Below are 15,397 nucleotides of genomic sequence, written 5' to 3' on the forward strand. Positions count from 1 at the left end.
TTTCAACCCATCTCAGTGATCACCTAATTAGTCCATAATTCATCAGTTTGTCAGTGAGGAAGCTATACGAGAGTGTAAAAAGCTTTGCTAAAGCTGCTGTCCTCGGGTCCACTGCGCAAGTCATCTCATCAATGGAGGCTATCAGATGGGTTTTCTCCTTTGTAAATCCATGCTGATTACTCGCAGTCACCATCTTCTCCTTCATGTGTTTGGAACTGATTTCCAGGTCTATTTGTTCCTTCACCTTCCTAGGGGTCAATGTGAGGCTGGACAGTCTATGTTCCCAAGATCCTTCTTCTTGCCTTACTTGAAGATGGCATTGGCATTTTCCTTCTTACAGTCCAAAATCTCTCAGCTTAAAAGCAAAAAAGCCCACTTGCATGGAGCAGATCAAAAATAACTGCCTGAGAGGACAGAAATGTTAATATGCACTCAAAGAGAAGTACGAAAAGCAGAAAAATCCTTCACACTGTTGACAAAAGTAGAAGTTATGGAATCTTCTCACTTAATTTTTGGACCACAAGAAATGATAGTAGGTCCAAATTTCTAGCAGATCAAAGACATGTTCAGAAGAAGTTACTGGGGAACACATAAAGAGGTACAGGTCTACGACAGAACCGGAACAGAGAATGAGAGCAGGTTACCTGTTAAATCAGATTATTTTGAAATAGAGCGACAGAATTAAAAGGTTGACTACAAATCCTTAAAGAGGAAACTCTGTGCAATATGTAATAACTTTAATTGCAAAGTCTGAAAATGTCAGGTCTTTGGAAGAGTTGAAGTGGTCAGTGTGCATATGGTCCTATCTCCTTTACAAGGCCTCCTCAGAGGGTGAGAAATCTTATTCTGAAATGTCAGCATTATCAGCACAAAGATTTAATTATGAAAAAAAAATCATTGAGTATCTAGAATTTGTGTTCAAAGGTCATGAGCTATAGTATTTCCAGGAACTATCTGCCCTCTCTCTCAAAAAAGGAGACAATAATAAAAGCAAGGCAGGAACAGATTCACACATATTATTACTCAGTTCCTAAAATCAGTGGCCTATAGTAAATGACTTTAAATGAGGGAAAATACACTCCAGTTACTAGAGTTTGAAATCTACATCTGAGACAGGGCATAAAAAATAGTAGACAAAAATGGAAACTAATGATAAATTTCAGGGGAACAAATTAATGATTGTGAAAAGATCAAGGAAAAGAAATAATAGTGAATACTAAAATTCAAGTGGCATTTGTGAAAGTTCTTGAACAAGAAAATATAGGTATCCCTAATAAACTGGACAATATAAATGAGATTTTCTGGGGAGCATCCAGTAAGAATAATGGAGTAATTGTTTAGAAAATATATGTCTGGTCTAGTTACAGAAAACACAATCTTATGATACTTCCCCCCCTCCCCCCATTTTCTATATTTTAAACTAGAGATAAAAGGAAAGAGAATAGATTAATAGAAGCATGTGAAAAGGGAATCTGTGATGATATGCAGAGAAATGTTAGTAGTGCATGTTGCAGGATACTCGCTTGATGAGAAAAGTGTGAGTCTGGCTTTTCTGACTTGTTTACCTAAACGTCACGTTTTAAATAACTCTCTGGTTTACTTCATGAATATGTAATATATTTAGGTAGCCCATTTGTTAAGAATACTGCATATCTTTCTATTTGTTTCACAAGCCTTATACAACATACCACTTCATTGAAGATTCTTCTAAACAAAGGCATAACCTAACACATAGATATAGGAGCAAAAATTACTCTTCTGGGTTCTAACTGCAAACAGATATCCCTATGAGTAGTTACAGTAAGGGTCATGGTCCATATAGGTCTCTTTAAAAATCATTAGTACAGGGCTTCCAGATTTTAAAAGTGCTAGGAAACAACCTCCAAAAACTTTTCATTTGTCTTGGAATAGAAGAAATAACAGAAACTGCAGCATACACAGTTTAACTGAGGTGAACCGGGTTTGCTGAATCCTGTTCTCATACACTGATAGAGACATGAATGTTTTGGGGACAGCGCTGTGTAGATAAAATTGTAGAATAAGCTGAACGCAATCCAGGAGCATAGTGCATGAGTAGTAAAACATGTCAGTTGTCATTGTAAGGGCAGAAGGAGGAGTTAGAGACCATACAAAATGCCAGATCCTACTGACACGTGTTATAAGAGAGCCCTGTTACATGTGACAAGCAACTGGTGTGGGTGCCCTCTTCAAGCAGTATAAAAATCTTTATGCAAAGTGTCTACTTATGGCACTCTGGCAGGAGGAGACATGGTTATTTTGGCCTAGAGCACTCATGAGCCATTGATATAAACATGGCAAACAGACAGATTTCCTGCTGAATCAAATGCTGGTGAACTTCACCATTAAGCTGAAAGTTCAGAGAAGCTCCTGGTGGAAGGGGTTCTGGATGCGTGGTTTCATTCTTTTGCTAACAAGAGCTTTTATTTTAATTAAATACATAAATAATATATCACATGTTTGTTTATAATAACAACAGCAGCGACCACCTTGTTCACCATTTCTCAGGGTTTTTTTTCAGATGATGTGATGTCTCGTAGATGGAATTTTAACAGATGATGCAGATAGACCAGGTTTTAGCATGTCATCCTTTTTGTAGACCTACACAGAAAATCTCATTTTCATTATCTTGCTTTAGGGATTAGTTTTGTACAGAAACAACAGTGTAACGCAGAGGAACTTTGTGCCAGAGAGAAACAAAAATATTTTAGATATTTTAGATTCTTTAATATTTTTATTTGTCTTTTTGTATTGGGTGTCTTCTTTTTTTGTGGATCCCTATGATAAAAAGTATTCTTTCCTCTTCGTAAGATCAAAATATAAACTCTAAATCTGCCACATGAAGAGACTGATACTGTCAAGATGTTAGGCTGATTTTTTAGTCAACAGTTTTAACCACATATACTTTTTGCATTTTTGTATTTCAAGACTGCATTAGCATCTGTGATGACAGCATTTTGATTATTTCTGCTTTTTGCTTGGAGACCACTGGGAAATGTCACTGTGTGTTGAACAAGGCTAAGAGAAAAAAAAAGTAATATATACATCTTTGAAGTCATAGGGGTAGTACAAATGTCACATCAGATTCAACTAGAAATGAGCAGATAATGAAAACCCCAACATCTGGCTGCATTTGCTCTTCTCCAGTATTCAACCTGTCTTTAATCACAGGGTACTCACAAGCTTAAAACATCCAACAAGGCTTCTTGGAAGTATTCTCCCCACCTTTTAAGATTTTGTTTTAGCAGTGCATCTTCTTTTCTCAATATCTATTACGGAAAATTTTGCAGAATAGTGGCCTCTTTATTAACCATTTTATCCGCTTCTCCACTTTCTTGCAGGAAGTGCTAATATTCTATTTAATGCATTAGATAGTTCTTTTAGGAAAATTTTCTTGTATCAAAAAGTTGAGGATTGTAACTTCAGTTTGGGAAAAAACATCAGAAGAAAGGATTAGGTATGAGAAACAAAGACCATTTTCATTTGTATACCCAAAACAATAAGGTTGGTTGTTTTTTTTTAATACGTGGTAAGTAGAAGACGACGAGAAAGATGTAAATTGAAAGAAGCAGCAGAATTTTTGTCTCTCAGTGCAAGATTTATGGGAACATTTCAGAAGATAAAAGCTCATCTTCAGTCAGTCATAGTGGTAACTAAGTCACGTTGGTCAGCTCATTTACGGTCATATGCTTATAGCTTCACACACATATCTTTTGTATCATTATATGTACCTGCCCTCAGTTTGAACTGCTTGATTCCGGGTATAACCAGGCTTGTTCACACAGTCAGTCAGAATATTCTCACAGGGCAGCTGTGGAATTCATGGCATACATGATTTTAAATGAAGTCTTTGTGAATGAAAACTAATCTTATTTTAACTGAGAAATGATATTTAAGGTTGTTAGAAGTCTCAAGCAGGTATAAAATATCCCTTTCTACGAAAGACCTTGCCATATATTTATTTTTTTAAAAGGTATTGATTTCTCTAGTGGTATATCTGAATCACAGAATCATAGAATGGTTTGAGTTGCAAGCTATCTTAAAGATCATTTAGTTCCAACCCCCCTGCCAGGGGCAGGGAAAACTTCCACTAGATCAGGTTGCGTAAAGCCCTGTCCAGCCTGGCCTTGAACACCTCCAGGGAGGGAGCATCCACAGCTTTCTCTGGACAACCTGTTCCAGTGCCTCACCACCCTCATCAGAAAGAATATCTTTCTTATATCTAGTCTAAATCTACCTTCTTTCAGTTTAAAACCATTACCCCTTGTCCTACCACTACATGCCCTTGCAAAAAGTCCTTCTCCTGCTTTCTTGTAGGCCCCCTTCACGTACTGGAAGACTGCAATAACATCCCTCTGGAGCCTTCTTGTTTCCAGGCTGAACAACCCCAACTCTCTCAGCCCTTCCTCACAGGAGATGTGCTTCATCCCCCTGATCATTTCTGTGGCCCTCCTCTGGACCCGCTCCAACAGCTTTGTGTCTTTCTTGTGCTGGGGACTCCAGAGCTGGATGCAGGACTCCAGGTGGGCTCTCACCAGAGCAAAGTAGAGGGGCAGAATCACATCCCTTGACCTGCTGTCCATGCTTCTCTTGATGCAGTCCAGGATGCAGTTGGCCTTCTGGGCTACAAGCGCACACTGCCAGGTCATGTTGAGATTCTCATCAACCAACACCCGTAAGTCCTTCTCCTCAAGGATGCTCTCAATTGATTCTCCGCCCAGCCTTTATATGTGCTTTGGATTGTCCCAACTGTTACAGTCCAGGAAGACCTGAGCCATAGAGATTCATTGTTATTCCCAGAGCGAGATTAAGACACAGATGAGATCAAATGCCACCAGTCAAACAGATTTATTGATCACTTATTCAAAGGAAGGCACAAGGAAATGGCGACAGGAAAGAGAGGAAAAGACTGGAAAGAAAGAAACCTAGCAAGCAGTTGAGATAGAGTCACAAGAGATAGTCACCACCATGGATCCAGAGGCGTCCCGTTGGTCCATAGGTCCTGTATGTGTTGGTGGTGGGGGCCCCATCGTTGTTTGGTTGCATCGCTTTTTGTAAGGTGTTCGGAGAAATTGTTCCTCAGGCAACAGCACATACCCCACATTCCCCCAGTCCCGTGCATGTGTTTTTTCTCAGTCCTGGCTCCAGCAGGTCAGGGAGGGCATCAGTGTCTAGACACATTTTCCACAACAGTGTACCTGTTCTCTAACTCCCTTTTAGGCTGGTTTTGGGTGGTTGTTTGTTCATTGAATGATTGGCATTTGGCTGGCCCACCAGGGGGTCCTGCAGCGAGCTGGGTTGCAGGCAAGATTTCAGTCAATTGTCTTAAGATGTGGTCTCCGACAGCAACCCACATGTGGGACCTTGCACTTGGCCTTGTTGAACTTCATGAGGTTCACACAGGCCCACCTCTCTAGACTTTCGGCGTTCCTCTGGATGTCATTCCTTCCCTCCAGCGTGGGACTGATGATCAGTTTACTGATGACACCACATAGCTTGGTGTCATCAGTAAACTTGCTGAGGGTGCGCTCAGTCCCACTGTCCATGTGGTCAACAAAGATGTTAAACAATGCTGTTTGTCGAGTACCGACCCCTGAGGAATGCCACTCATCACTGGTCTCCACTTGGACATTGAGCCATTTACTGCAACTCTTTGAGCGTGACCATCCAGCCAGGACACGTAGGGCTATACCTATGTTAGAAGAATTAAAGAAAAACCCAGCATCTTTGCACTGCATTATTTAAGTTCTACTCTGCTCACAACTGCTCTGCGGAACCTCGGAGTTCTCAATATAATATTAATCTAGAGAGTGACTGTGTATATAAGAGTTTCAAGACTGAAGGTTCAGGCTGCACATAATTAATTTTGTTGCAACCTACTATAGACTACTGCTACTGCATTATTTCCTTTACAGATATCACTACTGAAAAATAAACAAAACAAACCCAAAAACATACATCAGTTTTTTTCCAAGGTACTACCGTTATCAACTGAAATGCTATATTTTTTCCTCCTGTTCTTATAATTACCTGCAATTCATAAATACTGCCTTCTATGGCAGCTTTTCATAAATAATGGCTTTCCAATGACAGCACTTCATTTCAAGAGCCCTCTCATGAAGTGGACACTTTAGCATAGCAATCTAAAACCAAATCTATTGTTTTAATCTCATTTCAAATCTTCTCCACTGCCACTGGTATATTATTATCATGCTTGACAATGCTTGGTTAAATGCTGGGTTGTAGTAGTTAGAAGGGTAAGCACACCACACATGCTTCATAGCCAGGCACTGGCCAACTCTTAGGGCACGAGGAGCAGGCAGCAGTGCCAGGCACTATGCTCAGAAGTGCCTTAAGGTTTAGCTTTATAGTCAATCAATCAGGCCTAATATCCCTTGCCTTGTCCCCGAGGTCATTTGCCTGGGCCAGAAACAGCAGAATGAAGAGAGGACAAAAGAAAACCCAGGGTCAGAAAACCAACGGGAAAGCAAATTGTAATGAGGAATTTTCTTAGTTTCTAGAGGCAAGCTAAGAGATGGGAGATCTTTCTGAACTGCGGGGTGAATTCAAATAAACATTGCAGACTTCAAGAAAAGACGTCCATCTGTCTAGTTTCCTCTGATTTCAAAGAGTAGGCGTATTTTACCTTAGCATAGTAATGAATTCTCTCCCCTATTTAATCCTGTACTATAATTGCAACATCTTGCAGGGACATCAGTCCTTTTCTGGAAAAATGGTCTAAGTTCATAAAAATAAGAGGTTTAATTTCATTGTGTTTTCTCAAATCTCAGACAGATCAGAAAAGTTTCATCCTCAGAAAGCAAGTTTTACTTCAATAAAAAATTTGAACAAGAAATATTCTAAAATATAATTAACTCAGAGTGGCCAGATAAGGCAGCCATTCCTGTAAATTTTTGTCCTTGCGGGAAGGGTCCAGCCAATAAACCGCCTTTCTGAGTTGCAGACAACTCCATATGGCCCTGTCTGCCTCTAAGAAACTAAGACTGTTTGTAGTCATTACAATTTGCAAGGAAAAATCTGAGAACATCTTGTAAAACAGACATAAACATAGAGTTTCAAAATTATTATTTTTCTATTACAAAGTTTGTGAGTTTTGAGGTAATTCCATTTTTTGATGTCCAGATTAGTGACATTTTGATGTACAGTTTGGATTAATCTTTTCTTCATTAGCTGTGTTAAATTCTAACAGCTGCCTGTTCACTTCAATTAACAGAATTTTGCACAGAGCAAATATATGTATCATGTGACCATAAACATCCAACACTAAAGTGGCAGCTTAGAAAGAGAAGTATGGAACTAGGTGGCTGATGTAAAAATACTGTATTTTGGCTAATTTCCAGCTGGGTGACTGATTGTGATGACTCGGTTTCATCACCACAAGGCAAATTGTTTGATATATTTTAAAAGTACCTCCAATGTGATAGACATGGAATGTGAATTTAGGCACTTTCTCTTTGAGCAGGATCAATATGTCTGCAGCAGAATTGTATCTCTGAAGTTAATGTTAATTTTTAATACAGCTTCAGAACTGGTTAATTCTTTTTTTAATTTTAGTTTGTTTCTAATGAAAAACAAGTTTGACACATATTTGTTTTCAAATCGTTCATCAGTGATGATTCAAAAATCAAACATAAGTTGGGCTGTAAATTTGATTTATGATCTAACATCTTTACTTTGAAAGAATTTGACCTGTCAAACCCCATTTTTTTGAGAATAATATGCCAGCTTTAGTTAAATTTTTCTGGGATAAGGTTCTTGATTTTTAAGTGAGAAGGAGAAAAAACCCCCATAATCTCCAGTGCTAGGGAAAGAGAGAAAGAGAAAGAAATAGGAGGGGGGGGGGGGGGGGGGGAGAGGCAGGGAGAAGTGCACCCATGCATCAGTAGATAATACCCAGGAACTAAGATTCTTGCCAATAGATTTTGAGAATTCCCTCATGCAAGAATAGTGTTTTCGTTTCGCCTGAATAAACTCCAGGTGCCCACCAAAACCACTCTATCACTCCCCTCCTCAGGTGGACAGGGCAGAGGAAATGTGATGAAAGGCTTGAGGGTCGAGACAAGGACAGGGAGAGGTCACTCACTAGTTACTGTCACGGACAAAACAGACTGAACTTGGGGAGAAAAGAAAGTTTAATTCATCACCAATCAAATCAGAGTAGGATAGTGAGAAATAAAACCAGATATTAATACACCTTCCATCCACCCCTTCCTTCTTTCCGGGCTCAGCTTGACTCCCGTTTCTCTCCCCCCTCCCCCCGAGCGGTGCAGGGGGACAGGGAATGGGGGTTGTGGTCAGTTCATCACACATGGTCTCTGCCGCTCCTTCCGCCTCTGCTCCACCGTGAGGTCCCTCTCATGGGAGACAGTTCTCCACAAACTTCTCCAACCCGAGTCCTTCCCACGGGCTGCAGCTCTTCACAAACTGCCCCAGTGTGGGTCCCTTCCCACGGGGTGCACTCCTTCAGGAACAGGCTGCTCCAGCGTGGGTCCCCCATGGGGTCACAAGCCCTACCAGCAAACCTGCTTCAGGGTGGGATCTTCTCTCCACAGGTCTGCAGGTCCTGGCAGGAGCCTGCTCCAGCGCAGCTCCCCATGGGGTCACAGCTTCCTTCAGGCATCCACCTGTTCTGGTGTGGGGCCTTCCACAGGCTGCAGGTGGATATCTGCTCCACCATGGACCTCCATGGGCTGCAGGGAAACAATCTGCCTCAACATGGTCTTCATCACGAACTGCAAGGGAAGAGTCTCTGCTCCGGCATCTCGAGCAGCTCCTCCCCACTCCTTCTTCACTGACCTTTGGTGTCTGCAGAGTTGTTTCTCTCACATAGTCTCACTCCTCTCTCTAACTGCTGTCTCACCTTGAGGTTTTTCTTCCCTTTCTTAAATATGCTATCCCAGAGGAGCTACCACTGTCACTGATGGCCTTGAGTTTGGCCAGCGGCAGGTCCATCTTAGAGCCGTCTGGCACTGGCTTTTTCAGAGATGGGGGAAGTTTCTCACAGCTTCTCACAGAAGCCACCCCTATAGCCGCTCTGCTGCCAAAACCTTGCCATGCAAACCCATAACAAATAGGGATCTGAACACTCTGTTCCTCCTGTATGACAGCCATGTTGAGAAATGCTACCTGGTGGGAAAAGAACACTTTCTGTGTTTTTTTGAACACATTCAAAAGAATTCTGGTTCTTTGCATACAGTACAGAACAGGAAGTACTTTGAAATCATGGATATTTTTGTATGCCGTGAAAATTATTGCCTTCTTACATCTATTCATAAAAAAGAAAAAAGGTATTTAACTTGTTTAAGAGACAAGCTGTAGTTGTGGGTTTTGTGATTTTTGTTTGATTCTTGCTATTTATTAAATGTTTAGGACAAAAGGATTAAATTCTGGCTTGGCTGTTCAATTTAGTAGATAACTGTGCCTCATTATATCAATCTGAAAATCGTATTAATTTAGAATAGTCTGTTGCATGGTGGGATGACCCAGTTAAGAAGCCACACCCCTTGGTTGGAGGGACGTGAAACAGCTTATAGGAGACACATAGGTCTACTTCAGAGTTTCAGAACCAGATGAGGGTTGCAGAAATTGTCCTGTCCATTAATGTTGCTATCTGTGGAAAATGTAAACTTGAAAGGGCTAGAGGCAGCTGGAGAAATTCCCACCTCTGTCTCAGTCCACATGGATTAATGGTCAGAAAAACATTCATACATTTGCAAGTTAATAATTAGATAAAATAACAGACACTAAAATTTGATTGACTGAGGGCACATTTCAAATCACCTTGAAAATTTGATATTTTAAGAATACCAAGTTATTCAAATTCTTTTCTTTGTGTATCTTACTCCCATTCACAGTATTTCCCTACAACGTAAAACTCTGGAATGCAGAACATCCAGGGATGCTTTTACTTTTCCAGATTAGTGATGGAGTTGGCCCTGGGAGATGCAACTGTTTGTATTATAGAAGTATCCACAACAGTATTAGGTTGGTAGGCACCAACAGGGAATGCAAAACTGAAATACTGATATTTGACCCAATTTAGAGAGCTTAGAGTTACAGTATCTTATTAAGCACTAATTCTTCCTAGCCACAAATATTGGTAACTATCACTTTAAAATAAGTATACCACGCAGTTAACCTCTGGTGTATCTTGTTTTAATGTTGATTAGAGTTTTTATGTGCTCCTGGATGATGGGACAGAGTGCTCTCTCAGCAAAATGGGAGGAATGGCTGACACAGCAGAGAGCAGGTCTGCTGTTTAGGCAGACCTTGACAAATTGGAGAAAGTCATGGAGTCCAACAAAGAGAAATGAAACATCTTGCCCTAGGAGTGGAATAACCCCATGCAGCAGTGCAGAACCGGGCACTGACTGAGTAGGAAAAAGCTTTGCAGGAAAGGTCCAGGTGGACAGTAAGTTGGGCATGAGTTGGCAAAGACAAACTGCACAGCTCTTGGTAAGAATTTAGATAGCAGATTCAGGACGGTGATGCTTCACATTGGTTTAACATCTGTGAGGGCATATCTGGCATGCTGTGTCAAATTTTGGGCTCCCTGGTGTACAAAAAGACATGGAGGTACAGAACTGAATCTAGTGCAGAGCCACAAGGTGGTTGGGGGCTGGAACACCTAAAGTGGTGAAATCTCTGTCCACAGTGATGTTCAAAACATGACTGGATGAGGTCCTGACAACCTGCTCTATTGGACCTGCTTTGAACAGGAGGCTGGACCACTTGGCCTCCAGAGGGTCTTTCCAGCCTATATGCTCCTGTGATTCTGATACATCAGTTATGTGCCTAATTTATTACTTTCAGTAATGTTTTCTCAGTCAAATTATCTACTGAATCTTGCAGTTATGGGCAAATTAAATTGGGCACAAATTTTATAACTTCATACTGTTGTTGAAGGATGATTTATCTGCATATATTAACATCCTGTGCCTATTCACTTGAAAGTAGGAAGCTTCTTGCAGACCTGAAGTACAGGACCACAAAAGTAAGGTCAATCTTTGCTTAAACTGAGAAAAATACTGTTTTCTAATCTACTTATTTGTTACGTTTAGATTAACTCCACCAGTTACTATGTCTTTACTTATAATGAGAGAACTTTGTTTGCTCGAAGAGTTTCAAAACAGATTTAGAACAACAGTGACTCAGAAGACATTATCTGATGAATGGTAACTGAGATGCAATGACAGGACTGCAAAACTAAATTTAAATTCATAGTGGATGAAGTTTTTAAAAATGGCAATGTGGTGATAAATTACGAGCCTTTACAGAGAAGTTAAGAAATGGAAATGACTAATTTTGCAGTTTAAGAAAAAATATATTTTGAATCGTTTTCCCTTCCACCTACTTCAGCCCCTAGCCCACAAGGGAAGAAAAAAAAAAAAAAAGACAGAGAGGGCTAAAAAGCATTCAAACCACTGTAAAGAAAAGTGATCCAGTGATGTTGCTGAAGAGTAATTTACAGCTGTGGCTTTCTCCAAAGTCTGCAGTGCAGAATGATTTCCTGTAGGGAGTAGAAACTGTCGTTGGAAGAATGAGCTGAAAGAGGGCCTGTGGACCAAACCCATTTCTTTTCCCATCCTTGCAGAGATATTTTGATTCAATCCTAGATCTGATGGGTCAACATTCCAGACACCAACTGGGTGGGTTTATGATCTGATCAGATAAAGGAAAACCTCTGCAAAGCACAAACGTATGAGTTGATACCGATCCATTCGGTAATTGCTGCAAAGTTGAAATTAATACTGTAGATTTTAAAGGACATATTGATAATTTAATCAAAGAGCAGAGGAAGCATAGTAAAAAGAATGCAGCTAAACCTCTCCTGCAGTTCAACTGACAGGAGATGAATGTGTTTAGTAGATTAAACCCATACACATATGGATGTATGTATGTCAGTAAGAAAGAGAACAGTGATTTTGACAAGTTGGAGGGAACAAATATTATAGAGTTACATCAAAATGTCAAATGTACTTTAAATCTCTGACAGCCCATAATCTGTGTTAAAGACTGAAGTATGAATTAATGTTCAAAAGCAAAATATCAAAATGTTCCAGGTGACTACAAAAGTAGGAGCTTTCCCATGAACATTTACTACAAATTTAAAGAAAAAACAGATGAATGTTCTTTTTTATATATACTATGCTCCCATCTGTCTGAGGTCAGTAAAGAGTACACTTCCTAACAACAACAAAAGTAGTAATAATCGATGTCACTTCTATGAATTAAGTATGCAGATGATCAATCTAGCAGAATAGCTGCACTGTCCAGCTGCATGGTTTGAACATGCTTCAACAACTTTCAGAATGTTTTTGACCCCTGCAAAGCTCTTCCTATTCCACAATTTGCATAAATCTAGTAGTACTATTTCAGGGAGGAGGGAAGTCATCTCATTAGGTAGCTTAATGTTATTGCACTGTATCCATCCCTTAAATTTTGAAACCTGACCCTTTTTCTAGTACTCCACTTTCAAAAGTTTCAGAGTTGGTAATACTTTTTGAAACAAAATTTTCATCAAATATTCAAAATTGTTTTACAGTAACTTAGTTTATATTATTTCTCTGTTAATTACTGTATTTGATAGGTAATTTAATTTTAGAACAAACTATGAAATGCTGGATAATATTTATGAAAATCCAAAGTTTTAACATGTCAGTGCATTGGTTTTGTGAGGATTTAAAGAGATGACTTTTCTTAACACAAGTGCCTTCAGTACTTTAGTGTGTGAAAGATTCTAAATTTTGGCGCTACATTTACTCTCTAAGCAAAAACATTTACAGCTACTGAAGACATGAGCATTATTTAAACAAAAGAAAAAACAAAGCATTCCTGAAACAATAGGTATAAAATGAAGTCTTATTCTACCCAATAATAATCAGAAAACTATATATGTGAATTTCTTTCTTTTCTAGCACCACTAACAGATAAACCACCAAAGCTTTTACACCCCTTGGAGAGTAAGATAACAGTTCAGGAGACCCAGTTAGGTAAGTAACAAACACAAAATTTCTATTCAGATTGTGTGAAGGTATTTGATGTATTAATATATGACGGGGAATTTGATGGTATTTTGGCATTAATAATTTCATTGAAAAGGCCTTAAACGTCCTGTGTTTCTGTGCAGAGATGTATCATATACCACCTAGAAGACTGCTGTTGACAAAAAAAGAGGTAGTAATTGATATTGAATACTAAGGTGTTGAATATTACTGGTACTGTTTTTTACCTTTGCTGAAAGTGTATAGTTATAAGTGTACCTGAGCTTTTCTTTCTAAAATTCCCTTTTTCAGTAGATTTACATATATTTACTTTGGGATTCAGTGGGATTTTTTGGTTTAAATTCTGCTTGCAAGACTCCTTTACTTGGGCGATTACTCTACGGAATTGCAAAACTGTTCTGTAAATATAAATGTTGTGCTGGTCTAAAACTATCCAGCAGTGAGAAGTTACATAATAGCCTCTGATTATTCAGAATGTACAAATATGTATGTAAAGACAAATGGAGAGAAACTGATGCATGAAGAAACCATTTTGTTCCACTTTTTGTAACCTAGTGGATGGTGGGTATGTTTTGTCACTGTCGTCTCCTACAGTCGTGAGGTAATTAAGGCTCCAAAGCTAAGTGCATGAGTTACTACTGTTTGCAGGACATAACAATCCATCTCCTTTGTGGATTGACACAGAGGGCTGCTTGTAAGAAACAAACAGTCCTCAGTAGGTTACACTGGAATTATGCTTTGGTGTCAGAACAGTAACCTATTGACAGATCTTCCGGCGTGTTAGCTACAGAAACAAACGGAAACAAATCTGGTGGTTGTCTAAATCTCACAGAAAAAAAAAAAAGAAATAAAGCAAGCAAAACTCAGCACATTCTGCAGCACAATACCAGAAAAAGCAGAAGGCTTGTAAATTAATTCTGACAGTCATTGGCATAACAGTTTCTGGTGCTTGCCAGCCTATGGCTAATAGTGGCCAGAGAATAATTCATCTTTGTTTAAATATTCATGAAATATTACTTAAAATGATTCATGGTATTCAGGTAATATTCTGAGATGCTGATATACATGTTTTCTGAAACAATTACATGGAAAAGGGGAGATGTAACATATTTCCTTCTAGAGATACTATCTGTTGTTCTGCAAGTATTGTTTCTGATATACCAACTCAGAAAACTTTTCCTGTATGATAATTCTAGAACTTTTTCATTTGAACACAAGCCTAGGCAACAGAAAGAAAAGTGACTCCGCACATTTTTTTCTTAACTAATGTTGCTTACTGAGATATTTTTTATGAAAAAACCAAAAGGCAGAACCTTTTTGGGCTTTGACATTGTCTTGCTAAATGTACTGTATGAGTGGAAGCATTTCAATAAGAGTGTAATTGTTAATGGCTAGCTAGAGGCTTTTCATTTATGATTTTTCAAATTAATGATATCTTTGGTTTCTCATAGTTATAAAAAACAGATTAAACAATTTCAGAAGTGCTAGGTTTTCAGACATTTTCAGAAAAGTAAATAGCTATTGAAAGAGTTAATTTGAAAATGTCACTTTCAGATACAGACGGGAAAGTCTGACTGTCAATGAATGTGAAGCTATAATACTTCGCCTCATATCAAAAAGCTACAAGAATATATTAATTTGTTGTTTAAAAGCCTGTGAGAACTGGAGCAAGTACAAATAAGTGATAGTTCCCTGATAAGAAAATCATGATGTTCCACTCTCAGATTTAATGTCTTGGTCCTGCTGGATAACATCAGAAAGGTCTATGTTTCACTTTCACTGAGGAAAGCTAGAGTTCATTTCAACAGGTCAGTTCACACCCTGCAAAAAATGCAAGATATTTTAACAATTTTAATAATGTCAAGATTCACTTAGGCAAACCTAAGACAGTTACCTAGGCCAGTAACCTCCTACTCACCTGAGGCTTGGGGTGATCACATGTTACAGACTGTTCTAGACGCTGCCAGAAAACATCATAGTCCTCCAGAATGTGTTTGGGATGGTGTGTTGTGCCTTGTTTGGAAAATAAAATTGTTGGTGGAAGGGGAAGAAGTGGAATGGGTGACATAGAAAAGAGAGAACAAGGAACTAGGAACCTGAGGCAGTCCAGGATTTCATTAGTCAGTGTGGTGGGGAGCTGGTGCAATCCCCACTCTCCCCACACATTTCTGTGCTTCTCACCTCGAAGTCCTTCAGCTTGAGTTGGAAATGCAGCAGGATGCAAGTGTCAGGGCATGCCCTGGGGGATGCATACATGATTTACATGAATGTGAGTGCCTCTGCAGGTTCACATGGTGGTCTGAAACATCAGTAGTGATGGTTCATCTCAAAATCTTCCTCTGCTGGCAGACCTC

General features: G+C 39.3%; 1 protein-coding gene across 3 annotated transcripts in view; it reads left to right on the top strand.

Annotated features, from left to right (window-relative positions):
* Positions 1–15,397, top strand: part of IL1RAPL1 (interleukin 1 receptor accessory protein like 1) — an 808,300-nt gene that overhangs the window by 621,437 nt on the left and 171,466 nt on the right. For all 3 annotated transcript variants that reach the window (XM_075429945.1, XM_075429954.1, XM_075429962.1), the window contains one exon: positions 12,957–13,031. In XM_075429945.1, coding sequence (XP_075286060.1) covers positions 12,957–13,031 — 75 coding nt within the window. The remainder of the gene's footprint in view (positions 1–12,956; positions 13,032–15,397) is intronic.

Source organism: Opisthocomus hoazin, chromosome 1 (genome assembly GCF_030867145.1).
Source record: "Opisthocomus hoazin isolate bOpiHoa1 chromosome 1, bOpiHoa1.hap1, whole genome shotgun sequence".
Taxonomy (NCBI): Eukaryota; Metazoa; Chordata; class Aves; order Opisthocomiformes; family Opisthocomidae; genus Opisthocomus; species Opisthocomus hoazin.